The sequence below is a fragment of the Notamacropus eugenii genome, chromosome 6, assembly GCF_028372415.1.
Source record: "Notamacropus eugenii isolate mMacEug1 chromosome 6, mMacEug1.pri_v2, whole genome shotgun sequence".
Lineage (NCBI taxonomy): Eukaryota > Metazoa > Chordata > Mammalia > Diprotodontia > Macropodidae > Notamacropus > Notamacropus eugenii.
The window spans coordinates 368,517,047-368,536,904 of NC_092877.1; the positions used below are offsets into that span (position 1 = coordinate 368,517,047).

General features: G+C 42.8%; 1 protein-coding gene across 5 annotated transcripts in view; it reads right to left on the reverse strand.

Moving 5' to 3' along the window:
* Nucleotides 1-8,037: 8,037 nt before the first annotated feature.
* The window catches only part of TIPARP (TCDD inducible poly(ADP-ribose) polymerase), a 48,477-nt gene continuing 36,656 nt past the window's right edge, over nt 8,038-19,858 (reverse strand). For all 5 annotated transcript variants that reach the window (XM_072618655.1, XM_072618652.1, XM_072618656.1 and 2 more), the window contains exons 5-6: nt 10,271-10,546; nt 8,038-9,250 (exon numbers count right to left, since the gene is read on the reverse strand). In XM_072618655.1, the coding sequence (XP_072474756.1) occupies nt 8,803-9,250; nt 10,271-10,546 (724 nt within the window). In that variant the 3' untranslated portion in view covers nt 8,038-8,802. The remainder of the gene's footprint in view (nt 9,251-10,270; nt 10,547-19,858) is intronic.

The window sequence follows — 19,858 nt, forward strand, 5'->3', positions numbered from 1 at the left end:
GGCCCACAGATTCTTGGAGTTGTGTGGACTTACCACACAACTCCAGGAGAGCTGGTGCTACTTATAAATTCACTGATCTCAAGTGGGTCAGATCAGGCTGCACACAAGTGTTTGTGGAATTCCTTTGGGGTCAGGGGCTGGATGCAGGCATAGTCATCAGTCACTCTAGCTGTCTCTCATCTGCACATTTCCCCTCCTTGGGGTGAAAGAGCATGATCTAGCCAGCATGTATAAGATATGGTCCTTAATCTTTGAAAAATCTTGAAGTCCAGGATAGAAATTACAGGGCTGGAGAATGGCAAGTGTCATCTCAGTTTTCTAAAATGGGAAGAATGTGGAAACTATAAATTAAAAACAAGTGAGCTTCACTTCTATTCTTGGCGAAATTCTGGGAAATATTTTTAAGAGAACAATCTGTCAGCATGTGGAAAGGGAAGCAGTGATCGCTAAAAGCCAGCATGCCTTTATCCAGAGTAAATCATGCCATACTGGCCATGTTTCCTTTGTTGATTAAGAAACTAAAGAAATAGACCGAGGAAACCTGACTTTATCAAATATACTTAGATTTAGCAAAACAGTTATCTCATGTTATATTTGTGGCACAGGTGGAGAGATGAGGTAGACTTGAGAGTATTGGTGAATGGATCTAGTAAGGGTGGATTGACATGACCAAAGAAGCAGCTATTAAAGGTCCTGGATATAAATTGGGTGGTGGGGGAGGGTGCAAGGAATCGCTATTGGGGTAACCCAGAGATTTGTCCTTTGCCTGGTGATGTTCAATACTTTGACTAGTGACTTGTAGGTGGCACTCTTGCCAGATTTTCAGATGGTATAAAGCTGAGGAAGATAGCCTATGAAATGAAGAGCAGGGTTGAGACCCAAATAGAAATTGGCAAGTTAAAGTAAAAGATCAAATCAAATGAACTGAAATTTAGTCAGGAGTTCTAGATGGAACTGTTGTTTCCATCATCTTCATAAATACAAGATGGGGTGATACATGACAAGACATCTCCTGTAGAAAAGATAAAGGACCTTTCACATGCTCTAAGTTCAGTGTGAGACAAAGTTATGATATGGCAATCAATAACCTCCACTCTCTGCCTATGGCCAACAAACACACCAATACTATCCTAGACTACATTGAGAGATACAGTATCCAGAACTAGGGATGGAAGAATACCGTTACCATCTTCAATAGTCAGACCATAGCTATCATACTGACTTCAGCTCTGGATATCACCTTTCAAGAAAGATATGGGGAAATTGGGAGATGTATGCAGTCACAGAATCATCTGTAGGGAAGACAAAACTTGGGCAGGTCATAATAACTACCTTGATATCTTTGCAGGACTATTACATGGAGGAGGTTATAGATTTGTTCTAGTTGGTTCCGGAGACAGATTTAGGCTCAATGGTTGAAACCTGGTGGGAGGCAGATTTTACCTGCATCTTGGGGATATTTTCCAACCATTAGAGCTGTCCAAAAGTGGAATGGATGGTGCTGGAGGTCTGCAAGCACAGGCTCAATGACTCTGTTGGTGATGGTGTGAAGATGAATCTTGTTCAGATATAGCTGGTACCATGACCCGGTTGGCTTCTGAGGTCCTTTCCAAAGCTGAGATTCTGAGAACATGATCTTACATCCCAATCTCAGTTGGTGTCTTGGTGACAGCCTTACCTTCATGACTCTAAATTGATATGTTTGTCATTTCTCTGGCTTAAAATACAGCATACCTATGGTGTACTTGGACAGTGGTCCAAGGTCATGGAGACCCTTTTGTCTTTATTTACTCCAGCAGTCCATGAAAGCCCTAGAACCCAGAAAATCACCAACTCTCCAGCCTCTGGAATGCTTGGCACCATGTCCCTGGTTACTGAGACCTGGCTCCGCATGGATGACTGCATGCTTTTGGCCCTGACCCAAGTGAGAGCTTCAGGACTGGCTGTCTCCTATTTCCTGATTTAAGAAATCTCAGGCTCTCTCATGATTCTGGATGAGAGAAGTCCAACAGACATTTCAAAGGGAGCTTGGAGGTTTCCAGAAAGTCATAGCTCTCTAAGTACCTAAGGCACTCCTGTTAATGTAATCACCTCTCCCAGCAACTTCAGGAAGTTTTGAACTGGAACTAGAGATCCTCCCCCTTCATTTTATGGAGCAAGAAATAAGGCCTAGGAAGTTTTAGTGATTTGCTCAAGCTCACGCAGGCAAGAGTCAAGCTGAGGTTCAAATCCAGGTCCTGACATTTCCACATATACTCATAACACCACCCTCTCCATTTTTACCTATGGGTTATAGGTCAGTCTAAAGATCATACTTTGTGCCAGAGTAAGGATACTCTTAAGTGTATGTACATAGACTTTAATTACCATTCATATGCTGGAGGGTTAGTGGAGCTACCACTGGTCTAAAGTTCTAGGGGAGCCAGATATACTTCAGAGAAGCAGCTGGTGGGAGAAGAGCTTGTAAACAACATGCTTGGTTTTCAAGTCAGAGGATAGGAGTTCAAATTCTGACTCTGAGGCTCACTACACGTGACCTTGGGCAAGTTGCCACCTTTTTGAACTCAGTTTCCTTTATTGTAAACTGAGAGGGGTTGGACTAGACAGTCTCTAAAATTCTTTCTAGCCCTTTGCTGATGCCCTCCTTGGGCAGCACCATCCTGGCGAGCACTACTTTGTGGAAAGTCTCATCCCTCGCATTCTGGGATTCTGACTTTGAGCCTCATTCCAAAGCAATGAGGGCAAGACCAGGGCTGCAGCCTTTGATCCAAATCAGCAACTGTAGATTCTCCCATTGGAGCCAGGAAGAATAATATATGAATTCCAGCCACTCAGGAACCAACTCTCTGAAACTGGCCCTTTGGCAAGGAAGGGATCACCTGCTGACAGAAAGATAATAGTTATTCCCTTTAAAAACTGAGGGATAATGGTTCAAAACATATGAATAAAAGAGGGTGCCTACTATTCATGCCCACAAGTCCATTGTAAATAGAGATTCTAATATCTTTTTTAAAAAAATAGGCACATGGATTAAATTACTTCCATTGCAGAATATCAAAAGCATTTTTCTAGGGATTGATGGGTACCAAGCTGACACAGGTCAGGGCCAGGTAGCTCAGTGGGTGGGCTCCTAGTGCCAAAGTCAAGGATGAGAGAGCCAGCCTTTCATGACTCAGTTAATTTCAGCCTGCTCTTCAACCATAGATCATCCCATGTAATGGGGTTAGCTCAGCCATCTTGGTAAATGCACGATAGGGTGAAGGAGGCTGTATCCATTATGCAACTCATCAGCTCCAGAGAAACCACTCACAGGATGAGTTCTCCTGGTAGCTGCTCAAGGATGATCTCTAAATATGCAGGTGTGCACATGCCCAAATCCTTTCCAGAACGGTTTATCATAGCACTGGACTGGGAGTGGATCTTCTGCAAGCTATTTGACCTGAGCCTCAGTGTCCTCATCTGTAAAGCACTGTAATCTACCTACAGTGCCTACCTCATAGTATTCTTGGAAATCTCCAATTACACAATATTATAAAGCACTTGGAAAAGCTCAAAGGGTTATATAAATAGTAATTATTAATTTATTCTCATAACTAGAGTTAGAAGATCCCAGAGGCTATCTGATCCAAATCCCTCACTTTACAGGTGAGGAAACTGAGGCACAGAGAAGGTAAATGACTTGCCCAAGGTAACACAGGTAGTAAGCAGGAGAGCTGGCATTTGAATCGAGGTCTTCTGGCTTCAGAGTAAGTCCCCTTTCCAGTGTATCTCATTGCCTCATGGCATGTAAGAGTGACAGTGCTGAAACATGGAGGAGGGAAAATGGTTCAGATCCCACCTCCGACTCTTGCCAGACCCAGGATTGAGGGTGAGCTGCTCAAAATCACTTTCTTCTTCCCTAAATGGGGACAATCATCCCCACAGTGCCTACCTCGTAGGGTTGTGTGCTACTCAAATGAGACGATGCATTCAAAACACAGTATGCATCTTTGATAGTGAGAGAAAAGCCATTACTGGTCTTAATTCTTATTCTTCACCTTACTCAGCATGATCTGCTGAAACCCCAGCTAGCTTTGAAGCAAATGATCTTTCCAAGGTCCCTTCCAGCTCAACAAATCTATTCTGAGCAGGGAATTATCAAATGCATAAAGCCCACCTTCCAAACTTCTTTATTGCCTTTCACCCTGAACTTCCCAGGAAGAAAACAAGACCCACAAAGGGTTATGTTGAGCTTGGTGGTATCCAGGGAACAGCTCTGTCTGTCACAGGGCAGGTGCCAAAGAGCTGCAGCATCAGGGTGAAAACAATTTCCAGGCCCCAGGATTTGGCAACTGTTGCTTTTGAAAGATAGTTTGGGGTAACAGAAAAAGTGTCACATTTTCAATGGAGAGAAGTGGATTCTAATTCTGGTTCTGCTACTTAAGAACTGTTCAACACTGGGCAGATCATTTCAGCCTCTCTTGAGCTGTCTCCATATCTATAAAATGCGGATGATGATCATATTCCAAGAACCTACTTCACAGGTTTCTGTGAGGATCAAGTATAATGTAAACTCTTTGCTACTGAAAAAAATAAACCAAACAAACGAAGAATGGTTCAGGACAGATAATGAAAAAACCTTATCTCCCAATTCTGGACAGAAAGGTAGGGGATTACTGGGGCAGAATGTTGTATATTTTGTTGTATTCAGTCATCCTATCAAGAGTTTTTGCTTAATTTTTTTGTTAAAAGAAAGGTTCATTGGTGGAAGAGTATTTTCCAAAATGAAAATGATGTAATGTGTCATCAATAACTTTTTTTAAAATGCAAGTTCCTTGGAAAGCAAAAAAGAATTTTCTTTTTTGTTGTTGTTTCTCTGGGACCTAACCTGGAATCTAGTAGGTCCTTAGCAAGAGTTGGGTTGACTGTCAGATGAAATACAGCACAATAAAGTGGAAATATGCTGGCCTAGGAGTCTGAAAACCTAGACACCTTCTGCCACTCACTTGTTATGGGACCTCGGGCAAGTCGCTCTGCAGCTTCACTCTACTCCCTGGATTACCCTACCACGCCGCTTGTTGTGAGGGTTAAAAGAGCAAATCTATGTGAAAGTTTTTTTTTTCCTGGCAGCAATACATTAATAAAAAAGTAAGGTTATTAGTTGCAATGATGATGGTATGGTTAAGCTTAGTTTACTTTCAATCTTCAAAGATCTCCTTCACTTTCAGGTCACTGAGATTAAAGCATAAAAATCAACACCTTTCTGAGAAGGCAACCTAGGAGACTTCAGTTGGTGTCTTGAAAGGCTTAAAATAACAGGCAAGAACGACCATGTGGTGGTACTAATTAAGCCACTGTGGCGGTACACTGAATTGCATCTTGGACAGAGATGTAGGAGGGAAATCGCTGGAAGCACTTCCTTGAGTTCATTCTTCTTCTTCCTAGACTGCTATCTTATGAACCACTTATTCCAAGAGAGCAAGCTAGACTGTTAGGATAGAGAAGATAGTTTGGAAGGGAAACAACAGTTAGGGGAATTTTTTTTTAGGTCCATAACCAAACTCTGTTGGATTTATCAAGAGCATATGTAATTCAATTGTTTAAAAAAAAAACTAATGAAAATCTCCTTTTAATTTTAAAACTAGAGAGAGGCCACCTAAAATATTTCCCTGATAACAAGTGGGGCACAAGTCACAAATGTAGCTTTTTTTTCCTAAAAAAGCACTTCTATTTTAAAATCTACTGACTGTGCAGAGAATGCATCTTTTTAGTCATCTATACACTCAAATATACTCAGAATTCATTACTACCGATAAATAACTCAGGCCCACATGATTTTTCCAACATAAATGTTTACTAACATAAATAGTTTAATAACAGAAGGTACAAGGTTGTTGTGGTTGTTTTACTATGAACAATAGATACAATATGTACATAAGGAAATGTTTCCTGCCTGCAAGACATTAAAACACTTCATTGTTTCTAAGGGCGATCATGGAACCTTCTTGTTATGGAACCATCAACCACAGTTAAGATAACTAAAATGGTCATCGGTGCCTGAGGGTAAGAAGGACTTGATCAATGGCATGCAGTCTCCAATGTTTGAAGTATAGACATGTTTAAACGTCAGCTCCACAGAGTTCCAGTTTGCCTAAAATTATGTTACATGCTATAGACTGTTTTAAAAATAAAAACATGGAGGGGGGTTACTCCCAACGGCATCCATAGTTATTTAATTAGATAGCTCTTTCAATAGGCCAAAATCTAAACTCTTTGAAGGTAGTGAGGAGGTATATCTACAAATATCTTCCTCCTTCACCTACCATGCTCGATTAATTACTGTTGAGTGAATAATCATTACCAAGAAGAAAGCATTTATAGGACTGAATGCATGTCACTTCTATTCATTCCTACACTAATAAATACTTTAAACTTCCACTATGACCTGAAGGCCACAAAAACCAGGTGCAGGTTTTGGTAGGCATTACAAAGTGGGCCAGGCTCCAGGTCCAGCTTGTCATCTGAGGATCGACGGAAGTTTGGAGAGCTGGGGCAATCTCTACCACCAGAGTTGAACACCAACTGATAATTTTTCAGCAACAGTCACTCATGACACAATCTAAAGCAAAGAGGGATTTTAATGTATATCACCCATACAACTTAAGATACCCCTCCACAGAGTACTGACATCTAGACCAGAGATGACTTTAAAAATCAAATACCTCTGATTAACTTTTAAGTTATGGTCAATTCTATGGATCACTCTCTATCTTAGGCTTGACAGCCAGGAACAAATGACAGTATGTGGATGATTCTGTTGGCATGTATGCCCAAGATTCCAAGTTCCTTGGTTTTGCAACAATAAAGAGCATCCTCATTTTTTTTCCCAGGGAGAATCAGAAAATCTTGAGAAACGTCTTCACAACAAACTTATTTTATCCTTTTATTAAAAAAATAAATAAGATATACAAGCATTGTTCTGGAGATGGGAGGGGAGGAACGAACGAAGGTCACAGAAGCAAACATATAAGGAAAGGCTGTTACATTTACAAAGAACATTGGGAATCACTGTTTGGCCAAAGTGAGTGCAAATGTCTCTCAAGTTTTCAGCCACATGTAGTTATTTCATCGTCATGGGCAGCCATGTCCTGAACTGGCTGGAGCAGAAAAGTCAGTTGTGTAGAAGCCCTGTCCCATGCTCATTCAGGTCAATTCACTGAGAAATCAGTACATGTAACACCTTTGCTTTTACATCACCTGAAAAACTGAGTGCCAATTGAATTGCTTTTTAATACACTGGGGGAACCTGGTATTGGAAGCATTCCAAGAGTGAATCTCTTTGCCAAACCTATTTGATCTGTCTTTAATCAATCCATATCTTCCTCTATCAGACTTGCCTAAGGTGGAGTACACGTGCAGTCAGTACCCACCTCTCTGTGCAGCTACATACTCTCTTAATTAGCTGAACCCCAGCAAGGCTGTGTTTCTATACTTAAGTAGTGTGAAAAGGCTGGGTGCCTCAGAGCGTCTTTTGCATGTGGAAAAGCAACCTCATGTTAGGAGCTGGAATCATCCCCTTTTCACCAATGGATCACAATCAGCAATTATTGTTGGAGTGCCTAAGATGAGCACAGCACTGCAGGACTTTCTTGCCCAAGCAGGGATCACTTCTCTGTAAGGTAGGGCTTGGGCCTTGAGTCCCAAAGGAGGTCCAAGGGGAGAAAGAGGGAGCAGGAGCTTGGGGCTGTTCCATGGTTGATGATGGTACCACCTCTGAATTTGAATCAATGGACCCCCTATTTTCTTCTTCCATTCACGGTTGGTGAATGAGATGGGGATTTCTTTTGCCGATTTCTAACAAAGCATGGCTGACACGGCATGTCACCGACTAGGGAAGAGTTTGGCTGGTGACCAACATTTTCTCAAAGCACTGACCATTCTGGTTTTCCATGGAACTCTGGATGACTTCCCATAGAAACCCACAGAATTGTATTGAACCTGGTCACCAATCAATCAACATTTATTAAGCGCCTACTATGTGCCAGGCACTGTGCTAAGTGCTGGGGATACCAGAAGAGGCAAAAGACTGTCCTTGCCCTCAAGGAGTTTACAAACTAATGATTTTCTGCTAGCTTTTTCCTCTCACCCTGTGCTAAAGCAGCTGAGGGCATAGGACCTAAAGCCAATGGTCCACAGTCTTCTTCCTTTTCTGCAGCCTTGACTTCGTCATGTCCCTCATTTAATCTTTCTATATCTGGAGCCATTATTTTTATACTTAGTTGGTATGATTAATGCTCCATTTTCAAAACACCAAAGTTGGTGTCACAATTCTCTGTACACACAAGTATAATGGAACAATATAATCAACCATACTTTCCAACCAGAGGACATGGAGGATAATTAACAAATAATCAACCAGCCTGTAGTTGGTTATATTTTAGAATTGTGGTATGTGTGTTTGAGGTTTCTTTGAAATGATCTCAATTCCCAGTCATAATTTTTTAAAGCTCTGGGGGGAAAAAGAAAAAAAACAGGCAACTTTAAAAAAGGAAAAGGACAGAACAAAAGAAAGGAAAAGGAAGGACAAGCTATAGGGGGATGTTACAGAGAAGGAAAGAAAAAGAAGGGGAAAGAGAAGAAAAATAAAGAAGAAAAAAAGAGTAAGAGGAAACAGGCAAAAAAGAAAAATAGTAAACGACAAAGCTTTGGGCAATGCCTTCTTTCTAGCCTTCCCTTCCCTGACTGCTTCCCCTCCCACCCCCAAAACTGGCTACAAATGCTGGACAGGACTTATTTCCAATAATTTAGCAATATCAAGGATTTTCAAATGGTGACAGTATTACTGACTTCTTCATACTGGATAACAAAATATGGGTAGCTCTGATCATCATTAAAAATGACAAAAATCTGGGGCTCAAAGTAATTATCCACGCAGGAGTCATACAGGTCACTGGTTATGCTGTCTGGGTTCACTGGAGGTGGTCTTCTCATATTGTGGTTACCTACTGTGTATCTTCCTGTTAGCACTTTGGCCAGAAACATAAAATGGACCCCTTTGGGGGACCTCTTGGAGAAGCTGTGGGAATAGCTCGCCTTCCTGGCAAAATAACTGCCTTGTCCGAACATGGTGGCATGTTTGCCACACACACGCGGGTCAAAATTGTGCTTACAGATGCCATCCACCACATCTTGGGATGTCCCATGGAAGAGATGCCGCTCATTCATTATTCTGCTGATATCACTGGCTTTCTTAGACATGTATTCCTTTTTCCTGGTGCAAAGAGGGATGAGGGAATTGGAAGAAGGAAGGAAAGGACACCTTTTAATGGGTGAGATTAGATAAAAGATTGTATTTTTACATTTCTTCACTTCATTAGAGTAATTATGAGAAGTAGCAATCCATTCAAAAGTAGGGAATGACAAGGAACCAGTGGTTTAAGGGGAGATTCTGAGACGTTAATTACAGTCTGACTAAAAGGTACTGTATTGACTTTAAATGAATTGGAGTCATAAGAGAATCTACAATTCCCTTGGGCAGTGTTGTCAAATCCAAAAAGAAACAGGGTCAATGCACCCAATCCTAGCTGACTGCATATTGATTAAGAAAACCACATATTAACATTATCTCTGTTGTTATTGTATTTTAATTTCTTTTGTTAATATTTCCCAATTACATCTTAATCTGGTGGAGGCAATACTCAGGTGTTAGAGGCAGCCTGCTTCCCCCCAGTCGAGTGCTTGATACCTCTGACTTAGGTTATCTGTGTTGTACTTCATTAAAGTGATGTTTTGGTCTTATCTCTAATTCCTACTGTGGTGCCTTACACATAGCAGGCACTTAATAATTAACATTTATTTTCAATTAAGGTGATTTCCATATCTAAGCTGGCAACAAGCTATAGGATGTCACATGGTATAGTGTGAAGAATGTTGAATTTGGAATCAAAGGATCTGGATTTGAATCCAGACTCTTCTACCCTATCTAGGTCATCTTATGCTAACCATCTAAACCTCACCATGCCTCAGTTTTCTGCTCCAACTTCACCTCCTGCAGGAAGGCTTCCCTCATTTATTCCTTTCCAGCTTTTCTTTGCTTCTTTTGTCCCTGACTCTTTTCAACACTCAACTTGCATTATATTCTCAACTTGGATCTTGCTATCAAGCCTTCAATTAGCAACTTACTTGAGAAACAAACTTTCCTGAGTTGTCTACACTTTATTTTTCTTCAATGAATCCCTCCCTCTTCCTGTTCCCCTGTGCCCCCAACAGGAAGTGGAAGTCTTTGACTCACCTTTTATACTTTTCCCAAAGAAACTGGTTCTGCACTCTCAGTATTTTCAAGATTCTATATTTAATCTCAGGCACAGTCTTATGAAAGAGATTATAGATGGTTCGGTAGCTTTTGTCCTCCTTGGAAACAGGCACTTGGATGAAGTCCTGAGATGGATCCATAGCAATCCAGGTTTCGGGATAAAAGTTTGCCGAGGTAACTACAGATGGACAGAAGACCTGGGGTGAGGCTGTTTCAGCTGCAGGAAGGGACAATGGAGGCATCCCACCAAGGGTCCTGATTTGGGAGAAAAGAAAGTATGTCTTTACAACACTTTGAAATAAATGAGTTTGGAACTGATTGGGTAATGCTTTACCACGGTATAAATATGTTGTTTATAACCTAGTAATTATGTGCCCAGTTGGAATTTGCAAAGCATGGCCACTTCTTTAAAAAAACAACCAACATAAGAATGCCATGCCATGTAAGGTGGAGGAATGCAGCAAATGCTGCCGGTATGCCAAAGCAATGATCAGAATTTTCTGGGTCTCCTGTCTGTGGATGATGACTGTGTGACCTGGCCAAGTCCATCTATAAAACAAAGCGGGCTGGATCTAATGCCCTGCGAGGTCCCTCCAAGTCTAGACTACAGTTACTCTGAAGAAAGGCAGGGGCAGGCTGCCACAAGGCATTCAGTGGACTCTAAGTTAGAAACATCTTCCCTGTGCGATCATCATACATCTCCTAGGCTTGCACATTCAAAGAAGCTCATCTCAAGCAAACAATGATGGTTTCTTTGGTTTCCTCAAAAACAATCATTAACAGAGGAAGGAATGGGGGGAGCTAAATTGTTTCTATCTGTTCCATTATTTAAAACACAGACAAGTCACCTAAAGTTGACAAAAATCTGTGATTCTAGAGTCCATGTATACCAGGTCATCTGAACATCCTTGTTAGCCCAAGGATGGGGATACTTTGTGTCTTTCTGCCCCCAGAAAATACGCACACCAGTAAACTGACTCAATACCATCCTGGAGGAAGTAGCCCCCTTAGGGATGCAGCATGATGTTTTAGACATCAGGCCTCATCCTTCTTTCCTGGCCATTGTTACAGAATATCTCCCCAGCCAGCACCCCAGCTCATTTCAGCTCAGCAGAGATGAGGCTGTCTGACCTTTAGCAGATTTTGGATTTTACATGCCATTACAAAGTCAACCATTATGGAGTGTTAAATCATGCCTTTTTGGTAAATTACAAGAAAATGACTTCAAATTTTCCCAATCAGCGGACTTTTTATTAGAATATAGGGGTAAATGGGGGTGGGGCACTAAGGAACCTTCCTTTTCTCCTTGGAGGAGTGAACATCTATGAGTACAAAATGTTGCTTGTGCCATCAGAGGCGACTTCTTGGTTTTAGTTAATTGTTTTCTTTGTTACAAAAGAAGGTGAATTAAGTTGTGGGGAAAGGGGTCAGGGATATGCCAGAACGATGGGCACATTGAGGGCAGCCAGATGGCTGCATTCTCTAAGGTTTGTTTAACCCGGGGTCCATGAGCTTGTTTTTAAATTGTCACTATGACATGATAACTGATTTCCTTTGAAATCCTACACATTTCATTTTATGCATTTCAAAACATGATGCTGAGAAGGGGTGGCACACTTTACCAGACTGCCAATGGCGCACAGGACACCCACAAAAATGACTGGGAGTGCCTGCTGTATAGAGCAAGGAGTCTGGATCTGTGCCCTTTTAATTCAGGTCAGTCACTCTCAAGGAGCTGAAAATCTTCCAGCTGAAATAGTAACAGCAACCTACAGCAGTGGCTGATTTTTACCTGACGCAGTACTTACGTGGGATCACACTTCTGAACCGTTTTCATACCAGGGGAGGAGAGAGGGAAGGAAAGACAGTGAGAGAGCACATGCCCACACCTGGCCCCAGGTCCAGGGCCAGACAAGTATCACTGCTCAGCAGGAAACAGTCACGAGGACCTATGCAGGCAGGCAGGTGGGCAGGCGGGCAGGTCTGGTTCTCCCGGGCTTAGGGTATTTTCATTTTATTGAAATGAGGTGACGCAGGTGGGGCAGCTCTGAATGGGCAGGCACCTAATCCCCAGGGGGGACCTCGCCTGAAACCACTACTCAACCTTTCAGAGCAGGCCACCCCAGTGAATCTCCATGAGTGGGAGGCTTGGGAAATGCACTCAGATCTAAAGACCTTTACTCAGTAAAATCAGTCACAGTCATCCCAGAGGCACAAGGACACTGAGTCATTTTCCTCAGTGTTGTAGGCTATAGCAAACAGAAAGCAAGTCTCTTTTCTCCCAGATGCCCACAACGGGTGGAAACAATGGCCAACCTCTCCCCTCTCCCCCAAAGGAAAGACCTGAAGAATGCTTCCTTAAAAAAGAAGCCTGTGAACACCTAGCTGTGAGGGCACGGCATGAGTGGTCAGCAGTAAGCATGTCTCCACCAGCCAGTACCGGGGCAGCCCATGGCTTACTGGGATGAAGTCTCACCATCTATGAAGGCTTCCCAGACTCATGGAATGTTAAGAGCAAAAGAATTCTATAGCTTCAAGTGCATGCTCACCCAACTGCCTCTTATTTGATTCTGCCCAATACCTTAGCCTAGCAAGCTTTTTGGATGCTTTATCTGAATCCTTAATGAATTTGAACTTTCAACCAGTTACAAATCCATTGAACTGAGGCAGCCAGGTGGCACAGTGGATAGAGTCTTAGACCTGCAGGAAGATGATTTTGAATCCAGCCTCAGATACGTCTTAGTTATGGGACCTTGGACAAATCACTTAAACTGCTATCTGCCTCAGTTTCCTTGGCTGTAAAATGGGTACAATAAGGACTGTCAGGATCAAATGAGATAATATTTGTAGAGCATTTTGCTACCCTTAAAGCCCTCTATAAATGCTGGCTCTTATTACTGAACAGCTTAGAGCCCACCTCACCATCCTTCCCACAAGAAGACCATGAGATAAATCATTTATCAAACGCTTTTTCCAAATCTTGGTAAATCCTGTCTACATGATACCTATCATCTATCAGTTTAGTAACTTTGTCACAAAAAGAGAAAAAAGTCTAACACGATGTGTTCTTGAAGAAAACTTAGCTGGCCCTTTGCCAATATGAGCCATGGGTCATGACTTCCATTTCTGGCTGGTCACAGACTATCTCTTTAATGATCTGTCCTAGAACTTTTCTAGAAATCAAAGTCAAGTTCCTTGGACCATAGTTTGCAATCTCTGTTCTCTTCTTGTTTTTTAACCACAGATCTTCATTTTTCATCAGTCTTGAGTGCCTCTCCCATTTCCCACCACCTTCTGATAATCACTGATGATGACCCAACCAATCGTATCCATCGGTATCCGAGGCGGATGCCCGGTGGTCTGAATTCACCAAGGTCAACTAGGTTCTCTCTTGCCCTGATGGTCCTTGATCTGCTACTATTTCTTTGACCCTGACCAAGATACTCAGTGTCTCTAAGACTTAGTTTCCATATCTCTAAAATGGGGATAACAATAACTGAATTCTTACACACTTCACATGAGGAAAATTTTTTGTAAACCAAGCACTGTAGGAATGTGAAGCAATAATGAGGGTTATGACAACATGGAGTCATGAGAAACACTGTGACTTGGTGCCTGGAAGTCAGTTTTAGAGTTAGGAAAGACCCAAGTTCAGGCAACATCTAGCTATCTGAACACGGGCAAGTCACTCAGGCTGCAAGTGACTGAGGCAACTCTGGCTCTAGAAGCTGTAGATAAGCTGGTGATTGCTAGAAGCAAAGAGAGTTTTCTATTCCACGTCACGAGTTTCTCACAGATGAAACCATAAGTCTGGTCCAAAATGTAATAACTAAGTGGTCATAAAAAACAACAACTCCGTAATAAAATCTGATAGCAGTGACAGGGAGCAATATGGCTTCAAGATAAACCAAACGGTAGGAAAGAAAAACAGTAATAGCGAGGACAGGATTCCAGGGTGCAAGCAAAATTTCTGTCCTGGTTTCCTTCTTACTACTAATCTTGTCTGCTTTTAAAAATTATGTGCTTAATATGAACCCTTTCAGAACACTAGCTACCATTAGTGGTAATAATAAATAACTGACCATTTGTATAAAACCTGAAATGGTTATAAAATGTTTCACATATAATATTTCATTTAAAGTGCTGAGCGCTCCCCATCCACCAGTTGCCTTGGTAGAATGTTCAGGCATGGGGGTCCCCAAAGGCTCATGTAGTTTTCCCACTGCACCCAGACTTTGGGGTGAGGGAGAAAGGTCACATCTCCTTCAGGTTATATCCACCAAGCATGATCTCCTGATTTTAGGCATGAAGCCTCGGGACTGAGGGTATGACAGTCTCCTTCACTGCCTCCCTCTTACTTTGCCTACCCATTTCCTAAAATACACATGCTCTGCCTGTTTTGATAGTCACACAGACTTAAGGAGGGACAACTGTAAACACAGCTTATCCCATCCAGACTCTGCTGGAAGCCATTTTCACTTGAAGAGTGCCCTCCCCCCTTCTTTCTACAAATGCCTAGACACTCATGGCTAACACGAGATAGCAGAAGTATAGTTTCCGGAAAAGGTGGCTCATGACATTGAGTCAGGATTTCTTCTCACTAGTATTCCCCAAAAGGACACTTCTCACTCAAGAGAACGTCAGGCCTGTATGATGGTCATGGTCTCAGTTGTTGGGATGCTCAAGATCCAAAGCAAAAGAGGTTTGCCATATTCACTCATTCATTCATTCACTAATAGAACACTAGTGCAGGAGTCAGGAGGACCTGCGTTCAAATCTCACCTCAGACACCTGACACTCATTAGCTACATGATCTTGGGCAAGTCACTTAACCCCAACTGCCTCATCCTGGGTCATCTCCAGTCTGGTCACTGGATTCAGATGGCTCTGGAGGAGAAGTGGGCCTGGTGACCTGCACAGTCCTCCCTCACTCAAAACAAAGTCAAGTGCAAATCATATCATTATTTCTCTGATGGCATGGTCTTCTTCGACAATGAAGGATGAACACACATTCACTAATTCATTCATTCATTTGGATGGAAACTCATTGCCAAAGTAGCTATTTTTGCCTTTTTTCTCTGTATTCCCAGTATTTACTGGTCTAAATACTTGTTTAGGGAATGCTTACTGTTTGGGTAATTGATCCATTTAACCCAAAACATCTATTAGACACCTCTTATGTGCAGAGCACTGTCCTATAGGCTGCTTATGTTCTCCTGGCTGAGAATTCAGTGTTTGTAGGTATCACAGTGGCATGAATCCACCCACTCTGGTTATCTGAGATCCTAAGCTTCCTGACTTGCCAAAATTCAGCACAGTTCTCTAAGCACACCAGTCTCTTAATAAACATCCATCATATTCCTGCACATAGGGTAAGGGTCATTCATTTTCCAGATGATCTGTAGTCACTGCCTGTTGAGTTTATCCTGCTAAGACCAGTCCCTGGCTTCACAGGATGAACATTATGAGTCACATAGCACTGACTGCTCACCTACTAGCTGCTTCCCACTATCCAACTGGAAGAGGTACATTTAAAGTGGAATGGAAAGAACGTTGGCTCCTTTGGTACCGGGAGAAATCCAATCCCACCTCTGACACCAGCCATGTAACAAGGGGAAAATCACCGAAACCGTCCTGGGTCTCAGCTGTAAAAGATTTTTTTTTTTTTAGGCATGATGGGTAAATCAGTATCAGTGTAAGAGGCTCCTGGTATTAAAAACTCCCTCTGTGGGTACAGACCAGAATCTTGTTTAAAATGTATAGCCTTCCAGAGCTGCCTATAAGCATAAGCAGTGAGGAGTTAAGTGACTTGCCCAGGGTCACCCAGTAAGGATGCTCAAAGACCTACCCCTAATGCACACTGCCTTGCTATAAATTTGAGATAGTAATGCCTATGATACCTGCCACAGAGACTTACTTAGGAAGGTCAAATGAGATATTTGTAAATTGCTATGTAAATGCCACTAATTATCAAGTTCGTCTTTTCACTTCCTGTGAAAAATCATCTACACTAATGAACCCTATAAATAAGATTTCACAGGGAGTGTCCAATTTCTTTAAGAAAACTTATTTTTTTGAAACGATCAGAAATTCTCATTCCTATTGAAGTGACTATTTCCCAAATTTGAACTTGTTCAGTGTAACCATCACTACTATCAGAGGCTTGGAGAATAGAATAAGCCAGATTTTAAGTAACCAGGCTCTCCCCTCAAATGAGAGGACAGTGCTTACGTCTAATACATTTGTCTCTTGCAGTATCAATACTAAGATATGCCAGCGTGTTACACAGGAGCATGCAAATATTTTTCAGTCATCTGGTCAAAAGCCTTCCCCTCCTAAGCTATCTTTAGCCATCCTTGCCTCCAAACTGATGAGCTGCTGGGTGCAGAGGACGCCTTAGACACAAGCTCCCAGGGGCCCGGATTTCAGACTCTCTCCATCAGCACAGATTGCCATCAGCATGGTCCAGTAGAAATCATACTAGATATGGAATCAGAGGGTATGGGTCTGAATGCCAGCTTTGTTGCTGACTACTGGTGTGACTTTGGGCAAGACAATGAAAGGGCTGGATAAGGGCTGGACTTTTCTGCTCAACATCTAGAACTGTCTCTGCAGTTTCGGCCAAAACTCTTATCACCTTGTGGCCAGCCAGGTGACGGGCTTCCCTGATTCCCTTAGCGAAGCGGGTCTCCTGACGGCAAACACACCGTCCCTTCCCAGGTCCCCACTTGGAGCTTTTCTAGCTCCCTAGGATCTGCTGGTGTTCATACTCCAATCAATCAATCAATAAACTTTTATTAAGCACTTGCTATGTGCCAGGCACTGAATGAAGGGCTAGAGATCACAGAAAGAGGCAAAAGACAATTCTGGTCTTCAAGGGGCTTACAATCTACAGCTCCACTAGAAGTACCTTTCCAGAAAACAAATCACTTCCACAATGGAGTGGAAACAGGACAGGAAGAAGATGCAATTCAAAGACAATTAAGGCAGGATCTCTGCCATAGGAAGACACTTCTGTAAATGTACAGAATACAGTGAAAAGTGTGACAAGCACCTAAGACAACAGAGCGCTAAATCTGGTAAGTGGGAAATCTCTTTCAGCTGGGAGGATCCCAGCAGCTTGGCTTCACATATCTGACTTGCTTATGATAATCGGAGTCTAAGTTGGGACGGTAGAGAACAACATTCATGAGCAAATGAACTAGAGGTAGGAAACTGAGGACTGGGTTCAAGTGTAGGAAATGAAATTGTCTGAGATAAAAATGGGAAAGGTAGGCTGCATCCAAATTGCTAAGAGCTCTGAATGCCAAGGCTAGCGAGTTTGCTCTTTAGATGGGTGGAAAGGGGGGGTCACAAAAGGGACTTGTGCATTTGAAGTGAGCCAGCAGCTTGGACTCCATGGGCATTAGAGAGCCAAGCCAATCTAGAGAAATGGGATCCCATCAGCCATGGTCTGCATCCAGGGCTGATGACCTGGGAGCCCTTCCTTGCCCCACAGCTTGGGTGGACAATGGGCTGAGCTGGTGACTGCAAAGCCAGTCCGATCACAGTCAAAAATCAGTTAGCATGTATCTATTAAGTGCTTACTATGTGCCAACAGCGGCAATTCAAAAACAAAGAAAGAAGCAAAGACACAGCACATTTAATGGGAGACATAACACACACCCAGACCTATGTACACATACAATATATACAGCCAAGGGCAAACACAGGTTCTGTGGGGCTGTGACTGGAGGTTCCAGCCCCCAGCACTCCCAAGGGCAGCCTGAAGCAGCTTCAAATGTACTTGGGAAGAGAAGAAAGTAAGCATTTCCACAGTACCTACTATGTATCAGGCACTCTGCGAAGCACTTTACAAATGTTACCTTATTTCACAAGTGAGAAATATTTAACGAAATAAATCAAGCTACAACAAAACATCCATTATCTTCTTAGGTGGCTTTCTCAGTCAATGAGGCCCACAGGGATCCTTCTGACTGGGCTGTGACAGCGGCCCCCATTCCTATAGGAACTTGACACCACCAAAATACATGAAGTAGGTGATGACCTCTGCCGCAGTGGGAACGAGCGAAGGTCTCCTGAGGAAGGTGGGCTTGGAGGGGAGTCTTGAAAGAAGAGGCAGAGAGGAGGAGGGAGAGGCCTGGGGGATGGATAATTCAGGAGATGGAATGTCATGGATGACGAGCAGCCAATAGGTCAGAACAGCTGAATTGTAGCCTGCATAGAGCGGGGTCAAGTCAAGACTGAAAAGGTAGGCAGGGGCCCAGCCCTAAAGGCCTGGGCTCTCGCATTGGCCCCCTACACCAATATTATTCCTAGTGGGACAAGTCAAGCAAGGGTCCTGAGATTTTAAAAGGGAATTCAGACGTGGGGGCAGCAAAGGGGGCCATTCCCCTGCTTACGGAGGCCAGATTTAGAAATAGGTCACATTTGTGGGGCACTAACTATCCTGCTGCTTCCACAGTTTTTTAAATAGTCTGTGGTTTTCCAAAACAAGTCTGTTTGAAAGAAAAACAAAAAGAGGGCCCCATCATCATTTATTTCAAGGTTCAGAACAAATTCACTTTCACCCTGCCTCCCCAACCACCCCCCAATGCAGCGAGTTAATGAGCATTCTCGTCTGCTCCCAGGAGCTAAATCGCATTGGATTGGCCCAGCACGCCAAGCTGCCACTCACGCTAATGACTTCCACCCTCTTACTAGGAGGACAATATGTTCCTAACTACTGGACTCTGACAAGAGCATCTCCAGCTGTGCTGGCAAAATCACAGAAAGGCATTGTTATTAGTTCTAATCAAAAAGGGCTACAATGTAGCACTTTCCTCACTGGGCCTTTGAGGAAGGCATACATTCACCTCAAGCTGTAATGATGCAAAGAATGTTTCATCTCCCATGATTCCTGGACTCAAAGTGTTTCTTAAAAAATAATGTTCATGTCTCAAAGCTCAGGTTTGGTATTGTTAATGTACTGTAGCTTTGATTGCTAGAGTTCTCAAGAGTGGAAGTGGAAGAAAATGAAAAACTGCAAAATGAAACAAAACTTAAAAGAAAAGGAAAGAAGGAAGGAGAGAGAGAAGGAAGGAAGGAGGGAAGGAAGGAGGGAAAGAAGGAAGGAAGGAAAGAGGGAAGGATGGAGGGAGGGAGAGATGAAGGGAAGGAAGGAGGGAGGGAAGGAGGGAGGGAAGGAGGGAGGGAAGGAAGGAAGGAAGGAGGGAAGAAAGAAAGAAAGGAAGGAAGGAAGGAAGGAAGGAAGGAAGGAAGGAAGGAAGGAAGGAAGGAAGGAAGGAAGGACTAAGCATACAGTATGGACCAGACTCTGTGCTAAGTGCTGGGGCTACAAATACAAACAAAAAGAACGCAGCAGGCAATGCTAGCAGTTCCATGACAAGGCTAACCAGTGAAGGGGAAAGAGCACTGGATGTTGGAGTCAGAAGGCCTGGGTATACCCTGGTTCTGGTACTTACTACTTCTGTGACCTTGGGTAAGTCACTTCTTTCTGAGTCTATAAAATGAGAGGTTTGTTCGAGAGGTCATAATAATGTACAGCCCTGGGTTTGGAGATAAAGG